The 2738-nt window shown below is 38.0% G+C and overlaps 1 protein-coding gene across 1 annotated transcript; it reads right to left on the bottom strand.

Moving 5' to 3' along the window:
• Nucleotides 1-283: 283 nt before the first annotated feature.
• Nucleotides 284-1216, bottom strand: LOC133764736 (olfactory receptor 8G1-like). The gene has a single exon (XM_062198423.1). The coding sequence runs from the start codon at nt 1214-1216 to the stop codon at nt 284-286; it is 933 nt and encodes a 310-aa protein (XP_062054407.1).
• Between the last annotated feature and the right edge of the window lie 1522 nt (nt 1217-2738).

Below are 2738 nucleotides of genomic sequence, written 5' to 3'. Positions count from 1 at the left end.
AAAATGAGGATATAGATATAGATATATATTATTAAAACTCAGAAAATGATATTCTATCATTTGTGACAATATGGATGGACCTGGGGAACACTGTGTTAAGTGAAATAAACTATGCATAGGAAGACAAATGCTACATGAACTCACTTAATTGGAAACTCCTAACTTCAAATAACAAGTAACTAAAAGATGACAGATGAACTAAAATTAAATATATCAAGATATCAATTCATGCCACATGATAATCAATGGTGTAGATAAAAAAGTCATCTTCCTATTTTGTTGTTCACAGTGATATTTTTACTAATATCTTCTTCAGAGCAACATTGACATCTTTATTACGAAGACTGTAGATCAGAGGGTTCAACATAGGCACGACTATAGTGTAAAACACAGAGGATACTTTTCCTTGGTCCATGGAGTTGACAGATGATGGTTGTAGGTACATAAATGCTGCAGAACCAAAGAAGATCACAACTGCCAACATGTGGGAGCTGCAAGTGCTGAAAGCTTTGGTCCTGCCTTCAGTGGAGCGAATGCGGACGATGCTGCCAATAATGAAACTGTAGGAGCTAAGGATGGCCAGGATTGGGATGAAAATGTTAAGTGAACCAATAACTAGAACTAACAATTCATTGACATAGGTACTAGAACAAGAAAGCTTTAGGAGTGGAAGAAGATCACAGAAGTAATGGTTGATCATGTCCAGTTTACAGAAATGAATCCTAACCATGCAGCCCGTATGAGCTGATGCATAAACCACAGCTATACCATAGACCCCTAGAATCAGGGAAAAGCAGACCTTATGGGACATGATGACATTGTAAAGCAAAGGCCTACAGATGGCAACGTAGCGGTCATAGGCCATTGCAGCCAGCATGTAACACTCTGCTATAGCAAAAACCAGGAAGAAGTAGAGCTGAGTCATGCACTCAGGGTAGGAGATGGTGTTCTTCTCTGCCACAAAGTTGATCAGCATTTTTGGGGTAATGACAGTGGAGTGGCAAAGATCAATGAAGGACAGACTACAGAGGAAATAGTACATCGGGGTGTGTAAGTTAGAACTGAGCCCAATCAGTGTGATCATGCCCAGGTTGCCCACCACGGTGACCACATAGATTCCCAGGAAGAGCAAGAAGAGGGGAAGCTGCAGCTCTGGCTGTTCTGTGAGCCCAGCCAGGAGGAACTCCGTCACTATGGAATGATTTCCTGCTGCCATTGCTTTGGGTCTGTTTCTGAAGAGAAATGAGAAAAACAGGTTGTCAGAGGGATTTCATTGCTATCCTGTTGCAGGAGGGCATGCAATATTTATGATCCCTGGTTTAAATACCCTCTTTGTCTTTAATGTTATTACTTAACTTGTGTCAATGTGCACAAGTAAAATCTATCTCAAGTTAAAATTTATTAAAGTTTGCTTTCAAGTATTAAAAATTCATCTTACATGAAACATTTTATAATCATTGAAGATGTTTGACTGTCTGGTTTTTTGTTGTTATTGTTGTTATGAGCATTCCATTAATTTCAAAATAGTATTTCTAAGTTCAAATTCACAAACTAAATATTTAGAGAAGCAGTTTTATATGAATAAAACTGGCTCAGTGACAACTTGGAGAGAGCAAATCCTGTCTACAGACAGTACCCTTTAATTACTTGAAATTCTATGCACACAGACTTCCTAGTTGTCAGAATTTTCTATTTTAATGTAAGTATTTGGAAATATGGATTTCTACATAAAACCCTCAGATACCTCTCAAAAATTATTAAAATAAAGCAATATGTGTAGCAACCACTGTGCAAATCTATTAGTGCCTATTTGTGGTCCCTGGACCAGCTGTGCTTTTAAATGGCAGCTGGATGAGCAGTAGTTAAACGCTAGGGTCTTAATGTCAAAGTGCCTCTGTTCATGTTCAGCTGACTCCTGTGGGGAAGTAAAGTAACCTCCTTGTGTCTTGACTACAATTCTGTAAAAGAATTTACCCATCAGAAAGTAAGCACAGTCATTATTGTGTTGTAGATACCTATTAGCATTCTAATTTTAAAGCAAACTATTGATTTATTTATTTGAAAGGTTAAGTTACAGAGAGGGAGGCAGAGAGAGAGAGAGAGAGAGGTATCTTCCATCTTCTGTTTTATTCCCCAAATGGACACAATGGCTGGAGTTTGGCCAGTCAGAAGCCAGAGCTTCTTCTGGGTCTTCCCTGTGGGTACAGGGGCCCAAGCACTTAGGCCATCGTCCACTGTTTTCCCAGGTGCATTAGTAGGGAGTTAGTTTGGATGTGGAGAAGCCGGGACTTGAACTGGCATCCATATGGGATGGCTGCATTGCAGGCCACAGCTTTGGCTGCAGCTCTAAATACATAAACAATAATTGCATTTAATAATATGAAGACAAAATGCTTTAAAAGGCAAAATGTCTGCAGAAATACCTTACAACAAAAATGCTTGTGTAGTCAATAAACTGGGAAAATATGTCCAATATCATTAGCCAAAAAGGAAAGAAAAATTCAAACACAGTGAGGCATCACTACGCACCTGAATTGTATGAGATAAAAATCTGCCAAAGCCAAGTCTTAATGAGAAGTAACTAGGTTTATCATACAATTAATTCAGTTATAATATGTCAAATTAGTTGGGAAAACAGCCTTAAGGTTATAAATTTGAATGGACATTTACTATACAATTCAGTGATTCTGTTCCTTAATATTAACCCAAGAAAAATCTAAATGTTTATCTATGAAAAT

The sequence above is a fragment of the Lepus europaeus genome, chromosome 7, assembly GCF_033115175.1.
Source record: "Lepus europaeus isolate LE1 chromosome 7, mLepTim1.pri, whole genome shotgun sequence".
In the NCBI taxonomy this organism is placed as follows: Eukaryota; Metazoa; Chordata; class Mammalia; order Lagomorpha; family Leporidae; genus Lepus; species Lepus europaeus.
The sequence above is the reverse complement of the archived record's forward strand: the minus strand, read 5'-3'. Positions and strand labels throughout refer to the sequence as shown.